The sequence below is a fragment of the Dreissena polymorpha genome, chromosome 1 (assembly GCF_020536995.1).
Source record: "Dreissena polymorpha isolate Duluth1 chromosome 1, UMN_Dpol_1.0, whole genome shotgun sequence".
Classification (NCBI taxonomy): domain Eukaryota; kingdom Metazoa; phylum Mollusca; class Bivalvia; order Myida; family Dreissenidae; genus Dreissena; species Dreissena polymorpha.
In genome coordinates, this window is record NC_068355.1 from 186,886,603 (window position 1) to 186,912,488 (window position 25,886).

The following is a 25,886-nucleotide window of genomic DNA, read 5'->3' on the forward strand; positions in this document are numbered from 1 at the left end:
TAGATGATTGCTTCCGAATGTAGTAACCCTTTACCACTTTGATGCACATTTTGACTCATTTGAAGTCCCTTAGAAAGTTTTATTTAATACAATACCTTTCTTACTAGTTTTAAGTGTAAAGGCTTCATTTCCAACCATGAGCCACTGATGAGCAGCAAACAGCATAAAACCTGAAGAGCATGCGAGTTACTCGCAGAATGTTCTGGTTTTATGATGGTTGCAAAAGCCATTTCCACTTTTATTTCAAGTGGCATGATATTAAGACACTTGATTTAGGTTTAAACAAGATATGTGTTTGTCAGAAACACAATGTCCCGATTGCACCGCTTTGAATCTATATATTTGACCTTTGACCTTGAAGGATGACCTTGACCTTTCACCACTCAAAATGTGCAGCTCAATGAGATACACATGCATGCCAAATATCAAGTTGCTATCTTGAATATTTAAAAAGTTATTGCAAATGTTAAAGTTGGAGCAAACAAACAAACACTGTCAAAAACAAACCAACAGACAGGGCAAAAACAATATGTCCCCCATTATAGTGGAGGGGGACATAAAAATATATTATCAAGATCTCTGATGTACGCTGCCATAGAGGTGACATTTACTCCTCTTATGTTTTAAATGCAATCCTCTTTTTCTATCTCGCTCCCACGACATAATAACTCGATGGAATGAGTTAGCTATGTCGTGGGAATGACTTACTGAGTCGAAAAAACGCGAGTTATAAAGAGGGATGCAAAACTAAATGCATGAGAGAGGCAATGAAAAAAGAGCTGTGCATTAAATAAAGGAGGATTGCATAAAACAATATACTGCACTCCTCTTTTATTTTGTCTTGCACTCATCTGTTTTCTATCTCGATTTTTTCCCTATACTAAGTAAGCCGTTCCCACGACATAGCTAACTTGTAACATTCCTACGAAAAATAAGTCGATCTCTTCAATCGGTTAGCTGACAAGCCAATAACCACATTAGCTACAACTATTTTTAGAGGACCAAAATACAAGATGCAAGGAATATACTACAGGGCTCAAGCTAGACTCCAATTTTTGGGAGAAGTCACTTCTCCCTAAGCTCTGGAGTGGGAGAAGTGGGGCAGTTTTAGGGAGAAGTGGATCTTTTGCGATCACCGATGGACAATTGTGAACCATGACCTGTTAATGTGTATGAACTAAAGTAATAAAATCATTCCTTTTAATAAATTTATTACTGACAAAAATATAAGCATAAAAACATAAGAAAATAATGTTGAAAAATCAGTTTTATAAGCACTAATTTATCAGTTCATACATATGACACAAGAGCAAAGCATAAAACTCAATATGTACATGTATGTTTGAATTTGAGCACTTCAGCTCAGTACAAAAAGCACCTTTTTACTTATAGTACAGCTTGCGGACTTTCAAGGACTTCTCAAGATTTATTTCGGGTAAAAATTATAGACAATAGGAAAATCAGCGTCAGTAAAATTGCGACCCTATCAAATTTATTTCCGAGTCTGTGACGCATTAATATTGTTTAACATGTTAATTATATTAAACAAACCCGATATTAAAGTAGATAAAATAGAATAAATAATCTAATAAAACACTGCCGTTATTTACGATATATGCGTTTAGAAATTTTGTAAACACGGGCGTCTGCCATAATAATTTCGGCACATCGAAACTCAACTTGCGTAAAACACTTGCTCAATTAACCGTTAAACTCCACCTCCGTTCTCTGCAAAAGATTTGAAGGCGGAGCTATGCACATGCTATTATTTAATTGGACGATTACCAATGAGGAACAAACACACGATTAGTTCGGCATGTTGATTGCTAGACAAGGAAGCCAATTTTGTCAGCGAGAAATTTGTTGCATTATTGCTTCAGACAGGAAGCGGCTATCCTTTGATGACGTCAAACTGTCAATTCACACGGAGTGCAAATTTTACGAAGACTTTAACCGACTCTTTGTTTACAATTCAATAATAAAACAAACACTTGCTAACATTAAACATTGGATTAAATCAACGAGTTTGCATGGCAATAACAACTTTAACAAACATTACCGCAACGACGCGGGAATTGATCTACCTAGAATTTTTTTTGACACATTTAAATCACTCTTTCATAGCCGCGTCATGCGAAAATGGGTTTTATTCGTTTGGGCCAGTATCTTAAAGTATTATATTCGATATGTGTTTGCGTGTCGTATGAACGAATCTGCACTAAAACTAAATTTATGGTTGCGATAGACACCTATAAACATGTTGTATGCGCATAATATCACTCCAAGCGTTTCGGCCAGCGTATCTTCAAGTATTATATTCGATATTTCACATTAGTGCCCCAGCCCTCTAAGCCGAGAGGAACTGTCTTTTTTATATTAAGGATTGGAGTTAGTGTTCGTGTGTCGTATGAACGAATCTGCACTAAAACTAAATTTACATCGTACATCATCAGTTGTCAAACGAAAGTACGCTTGATATTAAATGCATTATTATTCTCTTTCCGGGATATTGTTTTAGTATGTTGATGCTGCATTAACAAATATAAGTGAATATGAAGTGATAACACCAAAAATAAACACCGGTTGCGATAGACACCTATAAACATAGCATATACTGTTATATGCGCATAATATCACATCAAGCGTTTTGGCCAGCGTATCTTAAAGTATTATTTTTGATATATGCGCATAATATCACTTTAAACGAAACAAAACAGTATAGTAAAATATACTCACATGCAGCATGTCGTCCATGATTTGTGGTTTTTGCAGGAATCTCATGACCCTTAGCAAACTGATTGTCAAATTTTGCATCTAGACACAACTTACAGTGCCATAGTCCTTCACTATCTTTAACATACCAGTCAAAAGATGCCTGATTTAGTGATTTAGAAAAACTCCTTTTAGGTGTGTCACACAAATTAGATTCAGAGTCAATCTCAAACAATTTACGTTTCATCGAACTTGGTTTGGGCGAATCGCCCTGTAACCAACTCGTTAGAGACATTTCAGATTTCAATTTTGTGTTAACAGTCCGAGTTCTCGATTCAGAATGATCATGACCAAGATAATGAGTATAAAGATTCGTTATATTGAGGACATACGTTAATTGTTCGCACTTTTCGTCGGCATCAACTCAACTTTTACCTTCCTGGACCATTTTAAGCCATCTACTACTCACGAAAAGCAAGTTTTCACGGTTTGAAAAACGGACAATACGGGCGAGGAGCATAAAATATACATACCTGTCTACCAAGAACAGATACCAATTAATACATAGAGACCGACATTCTTTTAATCCACATTGTTTTGGGGACATTGCATGCGATAATTGTCATCAATTAACAAAGTTTCTTGCCCGGTGTCGGCATGTTTTCTATTAGCCGAAATGGAGTTTGTAACCCACGCTCAGATTAGTCAGAAGAGAACCCTGCCAAATACCTGTATGACGAGTGCTGTGAATGGTTGCTTATCAATTTTCAATAGGTAATTTACTACGCCAGGGGGCGGAGTTTTGTCGATTCGGTCAGTTGATTGACGTTGGCGTGTATTCGGTAATAAACAGAAGCAACTTTGATAGCGCCGCGGATATGATAATTGCCAGATTTTAGGGCGAAGTGGTTATCGCCTGTGCTTTTGATCAGGGCGATTACATGGAAGCCGCGGCGATATCGCCCAGTTGCGTGAGCCCTGTACTAAAGAAAAGAATATTTAACAGTCATTTTGTTATACAAATTGTGTCAACCTCTTTTTGTGACCAGCTTATACAACTGCATTCAAATTTAAACCGCTGTTGTAGAGAATCACTATGCATTTACAACATTATAAATAAATTTACAAAACCTAAGTGATAAGCGGGTTTAGAATATAACAAGTTATAAGTAGTTTTTGGTCTATCTAAGTGTTTAAAAGGATGTGATCCATGCAGTGCTGAATGTAATCTAGACTCCAGGATCATAACTTCATTCAGGATGTAAGTCAACATAAAAAATAATAATCCTATTGGCTTTGTATTTTGAGGGCGCTGATGGTGCATAGTACGTTGATATTTATAGAATCTACATAAACCATGTGACCTTTAACCATTCAGACCATGTTTCATTTGACTAAGTTAAACAAAATATAGCATTTATAGTGTTTATAAGCTTTTTCTAAGAATTTAAAAGGTAGTTTTTAATACACTTCACTTAGAAATGACCGTTGTGATATTGTGATGATACAAATTCGGACCGAATTTCATCTACATTGAATCATACAGGTAGCTTCTACAGTTTCAGCATTTTTTGTGTAACCTTTAACCTGTTAACCATGCTTTTTATATCATGACCCAAATTTTACTATGACCTAAATATTGTTCAAATAAACATCTTTATTTCTATAGTGAAATTATGTTCATGAATTCGCTTGGAATATGCTTTATTTTTTGAGAACGGGTCCTGTACACATGCTATTGGGACTTTTTTGCGTCGTGAAATTATCAAATTGGGAAACAAGAGGGCCATGATGGCCCTGTATCGCTCCACTGCTGAAAAAAGGCTGAAACAAATATTCTCTGCATGTGCAAATACTTAAATATAGGCCCTATTTAAGGACATGTACACTTTTGTGACCCCCTGGGCTTGGTCAAATTTAACCCCAGGGGCATAATTTGAGCAAACTTTGTAGAGGACTACTATATCTCACAACCAGGGGTTCTGAAATATTTTATGAGTCTACTTGTCCACGGACAAGTTGGACCCACAAATTCACTTGTCCGTACCAAAGAAGTACTTGTCCGTACTTTTAAGATAAATAAAGGAAAACATCATTACTAATTAAGCAAATAATACAAACATACACTTTTGTTAAGTTCTATTTTTGATTATATACATAGTTAACTAGAAAATACAAGCAAGATGTGCAAACAATAAGAACACGTTTAAGTCACACATGATACCATCTCGGATATTTAATAATCTCAACATGACTAGAAAATTCACTCGAAATAAAATAATCTCCCCTAAATATAATTATATAATTATCCGCTTATAAAGACAACTCCTTACAATGATTACATTCACACACACCGGTAACGTTTTCAATCCAAGGAAATTCAATTAGCCAGGACTCAACAAATTCTCGTTTCCGCTTGGCATCGTATGCTTAATCATATTCATACTTGGCTTTTCTCTTCTTTTCCGAAGCCGAACTGATTTTATCATTTGTCTGATTAGCGTCATGGCTTGACGTTAAAGTGGTTTTATTTTAAAAAATGGAATGCAGGTCGGTAAAACATGTTTGCGGCCATTTGCAATTTACGAAAAATGTTATCTAATGCGTGATTGGCTGTTGCTGTACACGTGCGCTGGTTTCTCTACTATAAATGTTACCTTATGCGTGATTGGCTTTTGCTATAATAAATTACGCGTGGACTTGTTTACTACATTAAATAGTTATTATCGGACAATAACCTACTTCCAGTTAAAAAAGTGTGCTAGTTCGTTTTGTATTTTTGGAAAATTTTGAAGTTTCGTTCTTGAAACAAAATTTACCACAGAAATTTTACTTGTCCCTGGACAAGCCAGCTTTCAAAAGCTGCTTGCCCGGAAGGGGAAATTGACGACTCGGACAACTCAGACAGCATATTTCAGAACCCCTGACAACATGTACATACAAAATATGGTAGCCCTAGGTCCTAGAGTTAAGGACAAGACTATTTTTTAAGTTTTCACAAAATAAGCAAGATATAAGCGTATATAATGTTCAATTTTGTGACCCGCAGATCAGGGTCAAATTTGACCCAAAGGGCATAATCTGAACAAAATTGGTAGAGGACTATAAGCCGTTACTGCATACCAAATTTGGTAGCCATTCTCTGAATGGTTTTCCACAAAAAGATTTTTAAAGATTTCACAAAATAGGAGCTTTATAAGCTTTTAATAAATTTTGTGACCCCCCAGGGCAGGGTCAAAGTTGACCCTAGAGGCATTATTAGAACAAATATGGTAGAGGTTTCTTAGATTTCACTACATACCAAATTTGGTAGCCCTAGGCCCAATGGTTATGGACAAGAAAATTTTCACAAAATAGGCCCCATATAAGCGTTCGTTCAGTTTTGTGACCCCCAGGCAGGGTCAAATTTGACCCAACGGGCATAATTTGAACAAACTTGGTTAAGAACTATTAGACGTCACAACATACCAAATTTGGTAGCCCTATGCCTTATGGTTAAGGACAGAAAGATTTTTAAAGTTTTCACAAAATAGGCACTATATAAGCATATAATTTATTTTGTGGCCCCCAGGGCAGGGTCAAAATTGACATTTTGAACAAACTAAGTGGTGGACTTATGATACAATGTCACTACATACCAAATTGTGAAGCCCTAGGCCTTATGGTTATGGACAAGAAATTCTTGAAAGTTTTCACAAAATAGGCATTATATAAGCAAAAGTTCAATTTTGTGACACCCGGGCAGGTTTAAATTTGACCCCAGGAATAAAATTTGAACAAATTTGGTAGAGGACTATAAGATGTCACTACATACCAAATTTGATAGCCCTAGGCTGGATGGTTATGGGCAAGATATTGTTTAAGTTTCCACAAAATAGGCCTTATATAAGCATATGTTCAATTTTGTGATCCTCGGGGCAGGGTCCAATTTTACCCCAGGGGCATAATTTGAACAAACTTGGTAGAGAACTATAAGATTTCACTACATACCAAATTTGGTAGCCCTAGGCCCAATGTTTATGGACAAGAGATGTTAAAGTCTTCACAAAATAGGCCTATTATAAACGTATGTTCAATTTTGTGACCCTAAGGCAATGTCAAATTTGACCCCAGGAGCATAATTTGAACAAACTTGGTAGAGGACTATAAGATGTCACTACATACCAAATTTGGTAGCCCTAGACCCAATGGTTATGGACAAGTAGATTTTAAAGTTTTCACAAAATAAGCCCTTTATAAGCATATATTCAATTTTGTGACCCCCGGGGCAGTTTCAAATTTGACCCCAGGGGCATAATTTGAACAAACTAAGAAGAAAACTATTACATGTCACTTTACCAAATTTGGTAGCCCTATGCCATACAATTATGGACAAAAAGATTTTTAAAGTTTTCCCACAATAGGCCTTATATAAGCATATGTTCAATTTTGTGACCCTCGGAGCAGGGTCAAACTTGACCCCAGGGGCATAATTTGAACAAACTAAGAAGAGAACTATGACATGTCACTACATACCAAATTTGGTAGCCCTAGGCCCAAAGGTTATGGACAAGAATTTGCAAAGTTTTCACAAAATAGACCCTTTATAAGCATATGATCAATTTTGTGACCCCCGGGGCAGGGTTAAATTTGACCCCAGGGGCATAATTTGAAAAAAATTGGTAGAGGACTATTAGATGTCTCTACATACCAACTTTGATAGCCCTAGGTCCAATGGTTATGGACAGGAGATTTTGAAAGCTTTCACAAAATAGGCCTTATATTAAGCATATGTTCAATTTTGTGACCCCCGGGGCAGAGTCAAATTTGACCCCAGGGGCATAATTTGAAGAAATTTGGTAGAGGACTATTAGATGTCTCTACACACCAAATTTGATAGCCCTAGGCCCAATGGTTATGGACGAGAAGTTTTGAAAGTTTTGCACAAAATAGGCCTTATATAAGCAATTTTTCATTTTTGTGACCCCGGGGCAAGGTCAAATTTGACGCCAGGCACATAATTTGAAGAAATTTGGTAGAGGACTATTAGATGTCTCTACATACCAAATTTGATAGCCCTAGGCCCAATGGTTATGGACGAGAAGATTTTTAAATTTTTCACAAAATAGGCCTTATATAAGCAAATTTTCATTTTTGTGACCCAGGGGCATAATTTAAACAAATTTGAAAGAGGTTCACCCCAGAAACATTACTGGGAAATTTCATCAGAATTGGAAAAGTAATTTAGGAGAAAAAGATGTTTTAAGGAAAAGTTAACGCACGCACGCACGGACGCACGCACGCACGCACGACGGACACAGGACCATGACATAAGCCCTGCTGGCCTCTGGCCAGTGGAGCTAAAAAACGAGTCACGAAATCTTCCAATTGGGAAAAATCAAGTTGTGAATTGTACCAATTGAAGAATGGTATTTTAATGAATTTGCCTACATCATCTTCAACTTGTCCCACTGTTTCCAGTGTTTCATGAGCACTAGTCCTCGGTTCATAGACTTTATCATCAACAGTCTCAAGTATCATAGGACTTGTACAAATAGCTTCGTCATGTTCGTCGTCAATCTGCATTTGGCTACTGTCATCTCTGACAATTTTTGTTGCAGTTTGGGTGTGGAGTTGTCATGAAAACACATTTATTTATGCAAGGTCATGAACAAAGTCCCAACAATATCAAAATTGTGAAAAATTTAGTCACAATCTCTTAAAAATGTTACAAACAATAGTAACATAGAAATTGTAAAATTATGTTTCTATGCATAGATATAGTACAATATTATCATACTTTCTTTGGCTGGGCACTTGTGCGTTCAAAAAATAAAATCATATATCATATGAGCAACATTATTCTGACAGGTTAACTGTATTGTCAATGATCCATAGTCAATACTTTTGACAAACACTAAAATGTTGTCTATGTTATGTCTATTGCTTGGTTTGACACATTAGTAATACATTGATTTTTGTTCTCTTGTGAGAAATGCTAGCCATATATTTTTTTCCAAGTTTAAACCCTTTGTCAATAATTATTGTTCCATGTCACATGCCGGCAGGATTCCCTACAATGTCTGAAATTTTAACGCATTTCACGAAAATGCAATTAAATCAATTTGGAAAGAAAGATTCAAACAATATTTAAACTTATAAATGGATAAAACTACAAATCAACTCCAGATTGCTGCACTTGTCTGGCTATCGGTCATCACCACATTACTCATGTGTTTCACTTTCGTCACATGATCTTTGTTATTTAAGTTATTTCCGTTGTAAAAGTGCATGCTTTAATCTTATGTTATTTCTTAAAAGTGAATCTACACTGACTTTTTTAAAGGGGCCTTTTCATGTTTTGGTAAATTGACTAAATTTAACAAAGTTGTTTCAGATTCGTAAATTTTCGTTGCAGTTATGATATTTGTGAGGAAACAGTACTACTAAACATTTATCATTATCTAAAATATCCACTATATATGCATCTTTTGAGGATTTAAAAATCTGATAATTATAAAGTGTTGCAATGCAAAACGGTTCAATGATTTGGAGTGTTCTGTTGTTGTGGTTATATTTTTTGAAACTATAATGATAGCTTATATAAAGTATAAAATACATGTACATCCCTCATTGTATTAGCACAGATGGCCGAGTGGTATAAGAGGTAGACTTTTACTCCAGGGGCCAGTGGTTCGAGTTGAGGGTTACTATTTAATGTTTATAATTGAATTTTTGCTGTTTTCCTGGAGCTTTTTAGATCCAATGTTTACATGTAATAATATAAAGCATTTAGTGACAAACTTCAATACATGCACAAATCTGTGAAAAAGCACTTAAACAAGAGATCTCAAGTTTGACTATACAATTCACTTATGGCCAAATGCAATAATGTGGTAACTATGGTTTATAAGCCGATCTTACGTTACAACAGTGGTTTCACCAGTTTTATAATTTTCAATTCTTAACAAAAAGCAATTTCGTTGAATTGATATCCCCCGCCTTATCCTAATTAATATCTATACACCTATGAAGTTTCATGTTGAAACTTATATAGTGTCTGAGATATAACCCTAAACGTTAGTGACAGACAGACAGATGGACGGACTGATAGGCAGACTGATGACTGACGCACGGACAATGACAAAGCTATATCCCTGCGCCTTTTGCATTTAAATAAGCATAACACGTTATCTGAGTGGGAAACACAATTTGCAAAATCAGAAATGCAAACAAAAAACAGCAACACATATTGTACTTTTGAATGTCAAATGTATGCTTTTGACAGTGTAAAGCTTAAAAGTACATGCCAAACAGTTTAGAAAGGCTGTTTTTTGTGATATATTGTGAATATATTCGATTAGTAAAACGCGTGCATCAAAATTGTGAGATGGCTGACCGATGCAGGTCACACTCAAAGAAGTAAAAAAGCCCATCAATATGTATAGGTTTTGATTGCAGAATAACTCCATGATTTATTGCAGTAAAACCACATGATTTATCGCAAAACATCCTTGAATTTTAGTCTATGTCTACAGAAAATAGGTCGCGGGTGTTTGTAGAAGGATAATTAACAAGACTATTGCCAAGCAATAAAAGTCCCCTTCCGGCTCCACCATTGTCAGAAATTCCACCATTGTCAGATCTTTATATATATTTGTTGCCATAGCAACCATAATTTTTGACGTAGTAACAAATTGAAAAGACGTGCATAATGTCCATATTGCCATCTATCCATGTTCCAAGTTTCATGAAAAAATATTAAGAACTTTTAGAGTTATCGCAAGATCCAGAAAAAAACACCACTTTCAGCAGTATTTCTTGTCTATTTGTTGCCATAGCAACCATAATTTTTGATGTAGGAACAAAAATGACATGACGTGCATAATGTCCATATTGCCATCTATCCATATTCCAAGTTTCATGAAAAAATACTAAGAACTTTTAGAGTTATCGCAGGATCCAGAAAAGTGTGACAGACTGACGGACGGACGAATACAAAACCATAAGTCCCCTCCGGTGAAACCGGTAGGGGACTAATTAGAACAAAATTAACTAGAGCTTTGTCACAGACCTGACGTATACCTCCACATGCTGCATTGACTCAGACTAATTTGCATGCTGTCTTCATAAAACAAGAGAACCTAATTTATGGCAATAGACTGTTCCAGAATTTAGTAATTACCCAATTATCTCCCCTGAATACTCTCCACGTCCGCCATTACACTACTGCCTAACAACCGGTAACATATATAAGAGAGCGCCGATTATTCAACGGATGAATTTCTTTCTCTTTGTAAAACTTTTTTGTTTGTCATGCAAATTGTATGAAATAAAGTGCTAGAGGAGATGTTAAGCTAGTGTTATAACAGAAAAATGTTTGAAAAAAAACGTGAATTTTTTAGGTATTTGTCTAGGAAAATAAACACGTTGACACATTAAAAAAAACATTCAATTAAATTAAATGCAATATTTATCATTTGATTATTTGCATCAATCTTAAAATCGCGTAATCCTTTGCATTCCAGTGTTGAATTGCCCGTTTGTTCTGCATAATCCGATTATCTCGTTTTGATCAGATCTAATCCAGACTTAACTAACAACATGGTGTCATCGTGGGGTGTCATAAACCACACTGGGTGGCAGATGACAGTCTGGTCATTAAACACAATTGATGATGCCACCATGTCTTATCTTTCTGGTAGTATTAAGCAGTCATTTGGTTTAATATTTTACCTCCGACATACTTAACAGTTGCGTACATTAGATATGTTACATATTGTACAAATTAAAAGTCCAATATAGAATATCAGAAATTGTACACCGTAAAGATACTAGCCAATTTAATCCCTGGTTTAATTTATGAAAAAAAGTATTTGATAATTACAAAATTTACCTAAAAACATAACATTTAACGTATTTAGCGGGTATCGGTTAATAAAAACTACGTCATTTTGTATGAAGATTTAATGTTACGGCAATGCACGAACGACATCATAAAAACCAGAAATTACATTTGACACCAACGGGAGTTATGTTTAAAAAAATTATGTATATAGATATATGTGTGTTAAAATGTTAGATATTTGCCACTCATACTCACTAGTAACGAGTTTTCAATATACATGAATACACAGTTCAATTTGCATCATGTAAAGTTGTGTTTTTCAGTTGTATGTTAATATTCCTCAATAGCGTAATTCTCTGTACAAAACCCATCAAATTAAAATTACATGTAAATACTGTCATGCACTTCGCTTTAAATAGGGCTTTGTAGTATGTTTATTTTCAAAGCACCCCCTTACACTTTCTATCACTCACGTGTTTATCACACTAACTTACTCATGCCATTCATAATTATATTTTTATAATTAGATGTATTACTATTGTAATTTATTGAAGCTTTCCTGCAAAAAATAATACGGCTTATGCATAGAGCTCTTTGTTGTGTCAAATTGTTGGCCGTTCAGTCTTCAGATAATCTTTACTTTGCATGATGCTAATGACGCGTTTTTTAAGATGCCAATAAATGTATTAATAAATTCTTTTGGCACTTAATAATATATTTTTGAAATATTTTTAGGCGTTTTTTTTCGGAGTTTGGTTTCGATTAATTGATTAAACAAGCGTCATTATCCATATGTTTTGCGTTACTGCAAAAACCTATAAAAAACATATTTTAAGATTTTTAGCTTGATAGCTGTTAAATGATTCCAAAGATGAAAATCTTCTCAACTAGATATATTCACTTTCTCTTCATCTTCCATATAATCGTCAAGATCAATATCACTCTCCCAAATATTCGGGTTTTTGTACGAGACATAATTCCAGCTCACAAAATTAAATTTAAATCCAAACAACAATTTGTTTATATCTGATTTCAGTAAGAACAAGACAAATAATGGAAGGCGTATCAAAAATACCATACTCAATACAATATGTTATGATTTTAGAGTACAGAGACTTACCCATTTCAAACAATAAGCGTAAATTAATTGCGCGAGAATCTTTAATAAGTATAATCTGCTTGATGTTGCGGCTATTAAAATCAACACAACAATACATGCGTTAATTGTTTGTAACAAGTAATAAGTGAAATGTCTAATCAAAATAATATGAGCGACTGAACCGGCAAATTTTCGCCGATGATTATCACTTGTTTACACACACACACACACACAAAAGAAACACACAAAAGCATTTTAATTTTTTTATTTGTAACAATCAATCTCAACTTCAAACAATCAATTTAACGACAAAAAATGTGATAACCGTCTGAAAATAATTCATTAAGTAATTTATTTATCCGACATCGGCGAAGCGGGTATTCGCTACGTCTTTGGCTTTTGGAATCGCTGACTCGCAGAAGTTGGCAGTAGTGTAATAGCGGACAGTCACGTGACTGACAATATGGCGGCGGTCAATTTATCGATTCTGGAATAGTCTATTTTTAAGAATTATTATGCCATTATCATTTATGGCCATTTTGAACTTTTAATTCTTGAATTCTTTCCCATGTCACGCCGTCCAATGACTTTGAAAAAAAACATTGATATAGTTATGGCTCGGACAAGATCATTTTTTCATTAAAGTATACTGACCTTGGCCTTGGAGATATCCACACAATTCTTTCGCACGACACACCGTCCAATGATGGTGAACAAATGCGCAAAATGATTTTAAAATCTCGCAATGAACGACATAGTAATGGCCCGGACAAGCTCATTTATGGCCATCTTTTACCTTTGAGCTCAAACTGTGTGACCTTGACATTTAAGATATCGACGTAATTCTTTCTCGGACACACCGTCCGCTGATGGTGAACACCTATGGCAAATTATTTTAACATCTCACAATGAACAACAAAGTAATGGCCAGGACAAGCATTTGACTTTTGAACTCCAAGTATGACCTTGGCCTTGGACATATTGACGTAATTCTTTCGCGCACCACACCGTCCCTTGATGGTGATCAAATGTACCAAGTCATTTTAAAATCTAACAATAAATGACATAGTTATGGTCTGGACAAAATTTCTGGACAGACAGACAGACCGACAGACCGACAGACAGACCGACAGACAAAGTGACTCCTATATAGGCCCTATTACCAATGGTGAAATTATAATGTTAATTGCAGTGAAATTTTTAACTCGTTAAAATTCACTTATGACTTCAATTGGAACCAAAACGTTTGCTCAAGACATTATTATAAGGCAAAAGGGACATTATTTATTGTATCTAGGTATGAAAACCATTGACATAAATGATAACAATTGTATATGCAGTTATATGCAAGTACTATACTGTCGTAGATGATCTAGGAGAAAACATAGCACATTGATATATTTTATGTTAACATATACATGTCCGTCAATTACAATTTGTTTGCAAAGTTTATTGTGGGGCTTGTTTGAAATTGCATAATAAGAGTGCGGATTGAATCCTCTAAATACAAACCTCTTTAACCAATGCTTAGTAATACTAAAAATACTTTACCAAGTAAGAAGTAACAATGAAGCATTGTTAATTGAGTGTGTCTTTCAGTTTCAGTTTAAAATTTGTCATTATTAATAGACTTGCCATCCTAAAATCTTCCTTGTTACGGAGAACACTGATTGTTATTAACTAGTGGTTGTAGTGTGCCTTCTTGACTCTGTATTGAACCACTAAAGAACAATGTACCATAGATCCTCCTCCAGTCTGAATGTTTAAATATCAAAAGTGCTTTTTGAAAGAAGCAATAACAAAATTTCCAACTAAAAGTGTTTTTTTTATAGATTGAACAATTTGAAGCATAAATGTTGTAAAAGAAAAGTTGGATTTCAGACTGAAATCTGCAAACAAAACTAGAGTTTTGTCACAGACGTGACGTATACCCTCATGTGCCGCATTGACACAGACTATTTTGCATGCTGTCTTCACAAAACAAGAGAATCTAATTTATGGCAATTTGAAAGAATTATTATGCAATTATCATTTAAAGCCATTTTGACTTTGAACTCTTGAATTCTTTCACATGACACGTCGTCCAATGACTGTGAACAAAATTAATGTACAGAGTCATTTTGAAATCTAAAATAAACCACGTAGTTTACTTATGGCCCGGACAAGCTCATTTATGGCAATTTTTTACCTTCGAACTCAAAGTGTGACCTTGACCTTGGAGATATCGACATACTTCTTTCGCCCGCCACACCGTCCAATGATGGTGAACAAATGTGCCAAATGATTTTAAATTCTCACAATGAATGACATAGTTATGGCCCGGACAAGCTCATTTATGGCCATTTTTGACCTTTGAACTCAAAGTGTGACCTTGACCTTGAAGATATCGACGTAATTCTTTTCTTGCGACACACCTTCCAATGATGGTGAACAAATGTGCCAAATAATTTTTAAATCTCACAATGATCGACATAGTTATGGCCCGGACAAGCTCGTTTATGGCCATTTTCGACCTTTGAACTCCAAGTGTGACCTTGACTTTTGAGATATCGACGTAATTCTTTCGCGCCACACACTGTCAAATGATGGTGAATAAATGTGTTGAATTATTTTAAAATCTCACAATGAATGACATAGTTATGGCTGGGACAAGCTCATTTATGACCATTTTTTACCTTTGAGCTTAAAGTGTGACCTTGCAGATATTGACGTAATTCTTTTGCATGACACACCGTCCGTTGATGATGAGTAACTGTGCCAAATGATTTTAAAATCTCACAATGAACGACATAGTTATTGCCTTGACAAGCTCATTTAAGGCCATTTTTTTATCTTTGAACTCAAAGTGTGACCTTGACCTTGGAGATATCGACATAATTCTTTCGCGCGACACACTGTCTAATGATGGTGAACAAATTTGCCAAATGATTTTAAAATCTCACAATAAAAGATAAAGTTATGGCCCGGAAAAGCATTTGACCTTTGAACTCCTGGTGTGACCTTTACCTTGGAGATATCGACGTACTTTTTTCACATGACACACCATCCCATGATGGTGAACAAATGTACCAAGTAATTTTAAAATCTAACGATAAATATCAAAGTTTTGGTCTGGTTAAACTTACTGTTTAAAACACAATAAGTGTCCCCGCGACCTAGTTTTTGACCCGGCATGACCCATATTCAAACATGACCTAGACATCATCTACATACAAATTGTGACCAAGTTTGGTGAAGATCGGATGAAGTTTCGGGACAGACGGACAGAGCAACCGACCGACAGACCAAAGTGACTACTATATAGCTCCCATTACCAATGTTAATGGGGATATAATAAAAAATTCTTACACAAAAAAAGAGAACAAATGTTAATATGTATCATGTGCCGCTTTCAGTCCATATCATACAGAACTAGATATGTCACAGACACTCATCCCCCATGGACACAGTCAAATTTAATCAAATATAAATTATAACCAACCCCGCAACATATGCTTTGTTTGAGGATGGGTGCAAATTGGACGGATGAACATAATGATAGATGGACGGACGGAGGACAATAACACAAAACTGAGACAAAGGAAGGTTATATTCATACCAAGTTTCAAAGAAATCCGCCAAAGCGCTTCCAAGATATGGCTCCGGACACAAAAATGCCTATAGTAAAAAACATTTTTTCAAGATACAAAGGGCCATAAGTCTGTTTTTAACAGACGGTGTACAATGCCATTTGGCGTGCATCATCCTCTTATGCATATATATACTCATACCAAGTTTAAATGAAATCTGCCAAAGCACGTCCAAGATATGGCTCCGGACACAAAAGTGCCTATAGTAAAAAGCATTTTTTCAAGATACAAAGGGCCATAACTCTGTTTTTAACAGATGGTGTACAATACCATTTGGCGTGCATCATCCTCTTATGCATATATATACTCATACCAAGTTTCAATGAAATCCGCCAAAGAACTTCCAAGATATGGCTCCGGACACTAAAAAGCATTTTTTCAAGATACAAAGGGCCATAAGTCTGTTTTTAACAGATGGTGTACAATGCCATTTGGCGTGCATCATCCTCTTATGCATATATATACTCATACCAAGTTTAAATGAAATCCACCAAAGAACTTCCAAGATATGGCTCCTGACACAAAAGTGCCGGACGGACGGACAACGCCAAAACAATATCCCTCTGCCTCTGGCGGGGGATAAAAAATCTTCTTAATATACTTAATACTTGAGCAAAATACTACAAAGTGTCATATTTTTATGAAGCACACATTTATATCTCTCACCACATGAAGTTGAACAATGACAGACATAATTTTGCAATAATTGATTGCACAAAAAATGCCTCCCTTTAATATCACTTAAATATGATCTTCCTTAGGCTGTTGAGTGAAATTTGCCAGCATTTGAAGCAAAGTTGAGTTAAAAAACATATGTTTTTAAATTAATATATTCTTCCAAAGAAACTAGAAATGCGACACATTTGACACTGATGACCCCACGGTACATGTTTGGACACACACAGATCGACTATTATATTCTACAAATGGCAAACAAGGGACAAAATTGTCACAAAACCAGGTTTTCAGTTGAAAAAAGTCTGATAAAGGGAGACAATTGAAATGTGTATTGTTAACCCCCTTGTGTAAAATTGACCTTGATTTCAATTTAAAAAACAACAAGAGATGTGTTCGACAGAAAAACAATGCCCCCTATTGCGCCGCTTTAAAATAAATTAAAAAAAAATATTATTTTTTTTTTCCTTTGACCTTAAAGGATGACCATGACCTTGAACTACCAACACTCAAAATGTGCAGCTTTATGAGAACGCCGCTTTGAAATTTTTCTATTGTTTTTTTATTTTATTTTTTACCTTTGACCTTGAAGGATGACCTTGACCTTGAACTTCCACCACTCAAAATGTGAAGCTTCATGAGAACGCTGCTTTGAAATTATTATTTTTTTTACCTTTGACCTTGAAGGATGACCTTGACCTTGAACTTCCACCACTCAAAATGTGCAGCGTCATGAGATACACATGCATGCCAAATATCAAGTTTCTATCTTCAATAATGCAAAAGTTATGGCCAACGTTAAACTTGAAGGTTTTTTTTCGGACGGACAGACAGACTGACATACACACATACTAACATACTGACAGACAGTTCAACTGCTATATGCCACCCTACCGGGAGCGTAAAAAGTCTGATAAAGAGAGACAACTCAAAATCAAAATGTGCATTGTTACTGATTGTTCATAGTTACATAGTTGTTTCAAAATCAATATATTTTTTGGTGTGGCGACCTTGACCTTGGAGATATTGACGTAATTCTTTTGGCAACACACCGTCCAATAATGGTGAACAAATGATCCATATGATTTTAAAATCTCACAATGAATCACAAAGGAATGGCCCGGACAAGCTCATGTATGGCCATTTTTGACCTTCAAACTCAAATTGTGACCTTGACCTTGGAGATATCGACGTAATTCTTTCGCGCGACACACCCACTAATGATGGTGAACAAATGTGCCAAATATTTTAAAATCTGACAATAAACGACAAAGTTATGGCCCTGACAAGCTCATTTATGTCCATTTTTGACCTTCAAACTCAAATTGTGACCTTGACCTTGGAGATATCGATGTAATTCTTTCGCGCGACACCGTCTCATGATGGTGAACAAATGTGCCAAATGATTTTAAAATTTGATAATGAACGACAAAGTTATGGCCCGGACAAGCTTGTTCCACCCGCCAGCTCACCAGCCCGCCCGCCGACATCCCCAATCTAATTACCAGTTTTTTCTTTCGGAAAACCTGGTTAAAAACACAAAGGGCCATAACTCAGCACAAATTGGTGGCTGTCAAAATCCGTTCTTTACTGATGTAATTAAACTATGGAAGTTATGGAAAGATTCACACAGAAGTAAAAGTGGAAATAATAAAACACATTTTGAGAATATTTGACACTGCACACATCAAAATTCCTTTCTTTAATATCATTTTCATTTAAACATAAGGCTTCTCTTCAGTGCTTTATCAGCTCAGAATAGAAGTTGTCCACTCCTGGAGATTTCCCTGCCTTCAGACTACGCACTCTCTCCTCCACCTCTTCCTTTAGTAAGCATGGACAATCGTCAACCACTTTCTGGTCTGAGATCGTACTGACAGAGAAAGCGCGCTCGTCAAAGCAGGTATATAAAGTAGTTGCTGGGTTAGATTTGAACAAAATACTATAAAGGACCACTCACGATGTGACATAACAACTATTAAATCTGTGTTTTTTTATGAAAATACGCTTGGCGGTTTGGAGCTAATTGACAACTGACCTCTCACAAATGACAACAGACGACACGCCGCTGGGCTAGCTACTACCATAGCTCACCGCATATTGTTCTCAGGTGTGTTAAAAAAGAACCAGTACATTCGTTGAATTCATATCCCCCGAAACATAAATTGAGTTGTGAATGGGTACAAATCCTTTGAATGAAGGTATACTCATAAATAATGATTAAGTGTATGGTAATTGGTTTATGAATTCTCCTCATTGATATCTTAACACCCGGACGTCGGACAGCGGACGTGCTGGCTATGACAATAGCTCGGGTTTTCTCGGGTTTTTCTGTCCCTGACAACCATAATTGAATGCTGATGGGGCAAAGGTCCTGCAATAACTATTTTATTAAATATTTATTAAATTTTATAAAACTATTTATTTGAATAATTAAGTAAGCTTGTTCCAGCATTATCACTTTATATCAAATATATATATATATATATATATATATATATATATATATATATACGTCTATATACGGCCAAAGTTCAATTACTTAAATATTCTAAATATTCATAGCTACGCAAACATCCTTAATTTTAATTTTGGACTAACATCCTGCGCCTTGCAGATATCTTCAAATGTTTGCATAAAATCTACTTTTGTTTTCATGGAAGGCATATTGTTTGCATGAAATCTACTAATGTTGACATTGAAGGCAGATGCAAACAGCTTAAACATGCAAAGAATATGAACATGAGCGCAAATATATCTGCCATCAATTTTCTTGCTGCATACAAGTATGGTAAGAAATCTAGGCTAAAACATCTGGATAAGACAACTTCAGTAAAACAAGAGGGTCAACATATATCCTTGTTGACTGTGAGTACTTAAATAGTGGATTTCTAGGAATAGCAGTTAATAAAAATTGCATCCGTTTTCTGAATAAGTGGCTCTTGACTGACTTCATAGAAATACATGTTGAATGATATTAAGCACAAATCTTTCCCCATCACTGCCATGTCATGATAAAGATTCATAATTATGTATATTGGGCACCTATTATACATATTTCCATGTGAGCTGGTAGGGTGTTGGTAGTGAGATTATGTCTAAAGCTGGACTTTTAAAACACATGATGAGACAGCAAACTGTTCACAAGAAACAGCTTGAAAGATACGATGTATAGATCAGTATTGTACAGTCAGTACTTGGTCCCTAGCCTTTAAAAATACACAGATTTGGATACAATGTCAATTGTATAAGTTAATGTTAACAACTAGACATATAGCATGTGCATTGTGACCAGAGTGTTACTTTTTTATCAAAGATGTTGGTGTTGTAGAATTTTATTTTAAAGCAGAACCACAATTATTGATAGGATGCAATGTGTTCACATGAGATAGGTTATTTTGGTTAACAGTGAAAATAAAATAAAGTACCAACTTGTCATGATTTAAGATTAGCAATGGTAAGCATCATTAAACTCAATTCCTGATTGTTTTAATCCAGTCAAAGGCCTGACTGGCCTTGGAGGTATACAAGAAAGAACACAAGAGCGCAAATGGTTCTGTGGCATTCATCTAAAACTGCATAAAACTAAAAAAAACTTAGCAGGTGGTTTTTGCAAGGTTTTATCAAAAACTTCCAAAGAAATTTACCCAGCACCTTAAAGCCATGATTTTGAGAAAAAAAAGTAAATATGAGTAACAAGAGTCAGTGCATTATCATCATTTTCTTCATCATCATTTTCATTATCACAATTGTCAAATAATATATCATAATATCTGTATAAATTTCGTTATAATCGTCATCACCACCATCACCATCATGACAATCATTACCATCATCATCATCATCATCGTCATCATCACCATCATCATCATCATCATCATCACCATCATCATCACCACCACCACCACCACCATCACCATCAACATCATCATCATGACAATCATCACAATCATCATCATCATCACCATCATCATCATCATCATCATCATCATCATCATCATCATCATCATCATCATCATCATCATCATCATCATCATCATCATCATCATCATCATCATCACCAGCAGCAGCAGCAGCATCATCATCCTCTTCCTCCTCCTCCTCATCATCATCTTCAACATCATTATCATCATCACCATCATCATCACCAGCACCACAACCACCACCACCACCATCACCATCATCATCATTATCATCATTATCATCCTTCTCATCATTCTCATCATCATCATCATCATCATCATTATCATCATCATCATCCTCTTCCTCCTCATCATCATCATCTTCATCATCATCAACATCATTATCATCATCACCATCATCATCACCACCACCACCACCACCATCACCATCACCATCATCATAATCATCATCATTATCATCATTATCATCCTTCTCATCATTCTCATCATCATCATCTACATCATCATCTCCATCATTAGCAATGATCATGCTTTTTTTGTCATAAACAGAAAAATACATGTAATATATTATATAATGTATATAAATGATGGGAAGATTAAATATTGTCATTTACAATAGACATTTGTTGTACACCATATAACACTTGCCTGTGTTATATGTTCTTTCGGAAACATACTGTTATAATTTATTGAACATGCTGAGACCAATTTGTGTCAATTATAATCTGTCTTTTTTTTAACACAGACCAACTCCACACAACTCCACAAAACCTTTTCTTGTAATATTATTTATAATTATTATTATTTTTTAAAAATGTACACATGTTTTTGAATATCATTTATTGTGAAATCCAAATGTTTAAATATATCATTACCCCAAAAGAATAAATAAATGTTTAACTGTAAAATGTTAGTATTGAGGATCTGTTTACAGGCTTTTAAGTCTTCTATTTTGATATGACATAAGTGGTTGCATTTAATTATTAAAGATCTATATGCCTGATCTGATAAAAAAATCTACTTGAAATAAGAATTTTATTACGCAATGAGCATTATTTTTAGTGTTATACTGCTGTATTGAATGAGAGCGTTTTGTTTCTCATAGATGGTGACTAATTCCCCAGAAGTGGTTGTCACACTCTCCTCATTATTGCTTGTTATTAAACGTTACAATAATCTGACTTGGTCAGTGGCATCACAGTTAGACCCCAAAGAAGTGCTTGTTAAGTTTGAGGTCAATCTCAAATTAAAAATGAAGTCCGGTATATAGGATATCCTAGCAATTGTCAAAATACAATGCCCTTGCATGAAACAAAGCTATTTCTAATCATAATTGATGCAAGATCAAATATATCATTAAAAAAACAATGACTGGACAGCAAATTGGAATAAAACTTAAGGCAATACAAGGAGCTTGAATAATGACAATTATAACTAGAGCTTTGTCACAGACATGACGAATACCCACACATGACGCATTGAAACAGAATATTTTGCATGTTGTCTTAACAAAAAAAGCGAACACCATGCTCAATGTTTAAAATGCACTAAGTGACCCTGTGACCTAGTTTTTGACCCAGCATTGCCCATGTTTGAACTTGATCTACACATCATCTACATACAAGTTCTGACTAAGTGTGGTGAAGATCAGATGAAAACTACTTGAATTAGATAGCGGACACCATGCTCAATGTTTAAAACGCACTAAGTGAACCCGTGACCCAGTTTTTGACCCGGTGTGACCCATATTCGAACTTGACCTTGACATCACCTAGATATAACATCTGACCAAGTTTGGTGAAGATAGGATGAAAACAACTTTTATCAGAGAGCGGACACTTAATACGGAGCGACAGACCGACCGACCGACCGACAGACCGACAGACCTATCGACCAACAGACAAGCTCAACTTCGTTTGGTGGGGTATGTTTAACCAAGAACTAGGCCAGAGTGAAAAATCTAAGTACAAAATGAGGTTAATTTCAAGGAGAAACTTAAGATAGGTAAATTTGGTGTAACCAAAATTTAGACCTTCTGAGTTTAAGTCCCAAAATTGGTCAATGTTATAGTCAAGATAAAGCAGGTGATTTTCGTTTATTAAGAGTGTTCATAGAAACCATCCATGTCAGCGTTTAAGCATTGTAGAAAGCGAAAATGTCATTAGATGGAATGCATAAATTTAAGTTAACCCTTTCCCACTCAAAGCAATGTAAAAATGGCTATGTAAAAACAGCATAAAACCAGAACAGCCTGTTAGTAACTCGCAGGTTGTTCAGGTTGTATGCTGTTTGCTGCTAATCAGTATATAAGGTTTGGAAATGAAGCCTTTTAAACTTGCATCTAGTAAGATAGGTCTTTATTTAAATTTAACTTTCTGAGGGAATACAAATGCGTCAAAATACGTATCTAAGTGGTAAAGGGATAAACAACAACAACAACAACATTAAATTCTGCAATAAAGCTTATACAAGCTCTCAGCCTATATAAGCTCTTAGCCTACAAGAGATTGGACTCTGCATTAGTCTAAACCAAAAGTAGGTAAGCGTCAACAGCAACGTGCAGTAAGGTTGATATGGGTGTGATATGGTAGTGTTCAAGTACAACATCCATGCAAGTAAGAAAGATATGTGTTCACCGTGTAAAGATGGAAGGATGGGTCAATCAATATGTACCTCCCAAATCAGTCAATGCAGGGGCATACACAATATTTGTGGTCTTCTCATAAATATATTAATTTTAGTACTAGACACAATTTTGCTGTCACTTATTATTATTATTGTGATCAAAGGAAATAACCACTGGTGAGGAGCGTCAAGCAGATCTGGTAAACGGAAGGGCATGCTTAAATGATGACTGGGGAGAATAGATAGCTAAGTATTACAATCATGTACATCCTAGTTCATGCATACAACTACAACTAAATTAAAGACGATAAAGAGTAAACCACTTTACAGTCATATATGATAATTGCTAAAAATTGTTCTTTTTATTCATAGCTTAGGGTTAATACAAACAGTGCGAATTATTATCAGAAAACACAAGTGGCACAGCCACATTCATTCGTACAAGAAAAGCCTAGCAAGGCAACATTAAGGTTATACAATTATCTACAACATAACATGTCTGCACATTTTAATACAATTACCTGACAATTGTTTATATTAATTTTGTATGAGAGAAGTTTTGCCTAACTGCTCCAGATGTATGTTTTTGTTGTTAAAAACAATAAATACAGTAGAAATGTAATGAAGTAGTTTTTGGATAATTAACATGTATTAATTTACAAAAATGAGGTCTATGCCCTGCTATATTGTAACCTTCTAGCTCTTGAGAAATATATCTAAGGGAACAATATGATATAACGCTGCCATTTGAAAAACTTGGATATCAACAAGAACAGCAAATGAACGCAAAATCAATTGCATACATTACTGTAAAAACCAATTTCTTTGTCAAGGGATGGATCGCCATGATTGAGTTGTATTATGCAGCAAACACAATGACCTTATTGTTGTTTTATGCAGTGAACACGTTGGTCTCATTTACATGTATTGGTATTATGCGGCGAACATGTTTACCTTATTAAGTTGTATTATGCCGCGAACACAAGACCTGATTGTTGTTTTACGCAGCGCCCCCACATCAATTTACGTAGATCATTTCTTAGGGGTTAAACAATGCATGATCATCATCATGCTTCTAAGTGTATAACAGTCCTGCAAATCCCTCTTAGAGTAATATTTACCTCTACCTTTAATCTTGATTAACATCACAGGCATCAGGGTGTTATATTTTACTACACAATATATGTATCCCGGAAAAAGCAACTTTTTGGAAAAACCCACTAATCTGCTGGTACAAATAAACATGACCCATTTGTAATCCTTTCAAAATCACACACCGTATCAACCGTTATTATCTAAAGGAAGCTATCATTGGTTGATATAACGGACCAGCAATGTTTGTACCGGGGTGATTAGTGGGTTTTTCTAAACTCGTGCTTTTCCGGGATCAGTCTATTGTACCACTCTTACCACAGGCTTTTTTATTTAAATGAAGCACAAGACCACAAAAGCCAATAAGAAACATACAAATATTGCTACATTTATGAATATAATCAGTCAATATGTTAGGGTCAAATGGTATAGCAAGACAGTATACAAAATAAAATAAAATTCTGCAACAAAATTTGCTTTAATTTCCTTTGTTAAAATTATAAAGTAGTTTACTTAAGTTCAAATACATGTACTTCTTCAGAATGTGATTCAAACAGAAGAAAGGGAGAACAAACATAAATGTATGTTTCTCTCCTACCAGTTGATAAAAAATTATAATAAGTTTAAACAAAGTGAGAAATTTGAGTTGTAACCTATGTTACTATTTTTTATAACAGACAATGGGTATATTTAATATTCTAGTCTGATCGGGATATATGTTATTCCAATGTCATGGCATATTTACATTATTCAGGGATTGGTTGCAATATTTTACAATTGGTAGCATGAACCAATGATTTTTTAAAACATAAGTTATTGATTACAAATGATTGCAGGACTCCTATTAAGGGTTTCAGAATGCATTTTCTGTTTGTTTAAATAAATTACTCCGCATATCTGTTAATGATTTTTATTTCGGAACAAGGGATTGCAAACTTCTAAATAATATTGCTATTGGATTTCTATCCAAAAACTGGTACTTTGAGATTACTGGATAAAATGCTCACATTCTAAAAACATTTATACTTCTGATGTTTATTCTTGAAAATGTATCTTCTTCACTAACAATAAATGCCACTTTTGCTCAGAAAGAACAGATACTGATGCTTAAGTTGTTTTTTTGTTTTTAATTTCAATCAGCATAAAGCCTATTTTCAAGTGCATTGTATATTCAGCAACAATGCAGAGTTCATTGACTTTTTATACTGAATAAAAACATGTTTAAAAAACGAATTTTGAAGGCCTTTGAAAACAGTTTGGATCCAGATGAGACGCCACAGAACATGGCCTCTCATCAGGATCGA

At 35.1% G+C, this 25,886-nt stretch overlaps 1 protein-coding gene across 1 annotated transcript in view; it reads right to left on the bottom strand.

Moving 5' to 3' along the window:
* Positions 1–21,394, bottom strand: part of LOC127865090 (germ cell nuclear acidic protein-like) — a 62,691-nt gene extending 41,297 nt beyond the window's left edge. Inside the window, exon 1 of the mRNA XM_052404989.1 lies at positions 20,771–21,394. Within this exon, the coding sequence (XP_052260949.1) occupies positions 20,771–21,394 (624 nt within the window). The remainder of the gene's footprint in view (positions 1–20,770) is intronic.
* Positions 21,395–25,886: the final 4,492 nt, after the last annotated feature.